At 40.2% G+C, this 1,394-nt stretch overlaps 1 protein-coding gene across 1 annotated transcript; it reads left to right on the top strand.

Moving 5' to 3' along the window:
* The first annotated feature begins 242 nt into the window (after nucleotides 1-242).
* LOC144448162 (sulfotransferase 1E1-like) lies at nucleotides 243-1,166 on the top strand. Its single transcript, XM_078138315.1, has one exon. The coding sequence runs from the start codon at nucleotides 243-245 to the stop codon at nucleotides 1,164-1,166; it is 924 nt and encodes a 307-aa protein (XP_077994441.1).
* Nucleotides 1,167-1,394: the final 228 nt, after the last annotated feature.

The following is a 1,394-nucleotide window of genomic DNA, read 5'->3' as shown; positions in this document are numbered from 1 at the left end:
TCTCAGCTCGATTTAACGAACATTTGCAAATATTAAAGATACAATCAGCAAGTAAGAATGTTTAAAAATGAATACCTGGCGACCTTTACTCGAGTAGCCTCTGACTCGACCACAAACAACAACATTCTGGGAAATACGGGCAAGCTTTGTATTTAGATGCGTCATCGTACAGCTAGTAATCTTACACATTTTGCTCCCAGGGTTCGGTACAGTTAGATGCAGATAAATAGTTGTCCAGCAAGATGGCAACAGAGTGGCCTGGTTTCTTCTACGATGGTTCCTACTTTCTTGACAGTCTTCACGACGTCAATGCAATCAGAGAAAGACGAATTGATGACTGGGATATCAGAGAAGACGATGTCGTCATCGTAACATTCCCTAAATCTGGGACACTTTGGATGCATAATGCATTACGAATGATGTATCGGGATCTCAACTGGCAACTGGCTAAAACACAGAAAGTTGTACGACTTTGCCAACTGTATGAACCCAGTGATGATCGACAGGATATCTATAGTATGCATAAACGAGCTACACAAACAACGCTGAATAGAATGTCGTCACCAAGGCTGATGATAAGTCACCTGCATCCCCAATTCTTTCATAGTGATTGGAGAAATGGAAAGAAGAAATGCAAAGTCATCTGTGTAACCCGAAATCCGAAAGACGTCTGTGTATCCTTCTATCATTTCGCCAAAAGTCTGCCTTTCTTCGATATGAATCTCTGCTGGGAAGACTGGGTGCAAGCGTTCAGCGATGGCAGAGTTTGGTGCGGACCCTGGTTAGATTTTACATTGGCATGGAAAGATTATGGTCTTGAAGATAACGTGCTTCACGTGACCTTTGAAGATATGAAGAAAGATTTGAAGTCAGTGTTATCCCAGGTTGGTGATTTCTTGGGTCGACCAAAATCTGATGAAGAACTTGACAGAGTTACGACCAGTTGTGGATTCGATGCAATGAAACGAAGTTGTGGCGACAATCAAAGCATTATGGCAGCAAGAGATAACAACAATGCATGGCGTCCTGGACAGTGTCAATATTTCCGTAAAGGCAAGGTGGGAGATTGGAAGAATCATTTCACCATTGCACAGAATGTATACTTCGATCAGAAAATTACAACAAATGCAGAGAGACAAGGACTTGAATTAGTTTACGAACTGTAGACTGATTGAAAACTCTCAAAGTAAAGGGATTGTTTTGATGATCGGAAAAGTTAACACCTGTATGTTATTGTGATAAAAGGAAAGTCGTGCATATCACATTTAGTATTAATTATGTTCATTACTCGAGTAACATTTTTTGGATTATGCAATAGTGTGTAAGGAGTCATATAGAAGAGGTAGAGATAAGGTAGGATTTTGAAAAGAACGCTAAGGCTAGGGTATATTATA

Source organism: Glandiceps talaboti, chromosome 17 (assembly GCF_964340395.1).
Source record: "Glandiceps talaboti chromosome 17, keGlaTala1.1, whole genome shotgun sequence".
NCBI lineage: Eukaryota > Metazoa > Hemichordata > Enteropneusta > Spengelidae > Glandiceps > Glandiceps talaboti.
The sequence above is the reverse complement of the archived record's forward strand: the minus strand, read 5'-3'. Positions and strand labels throughout refer to the sequence as shown.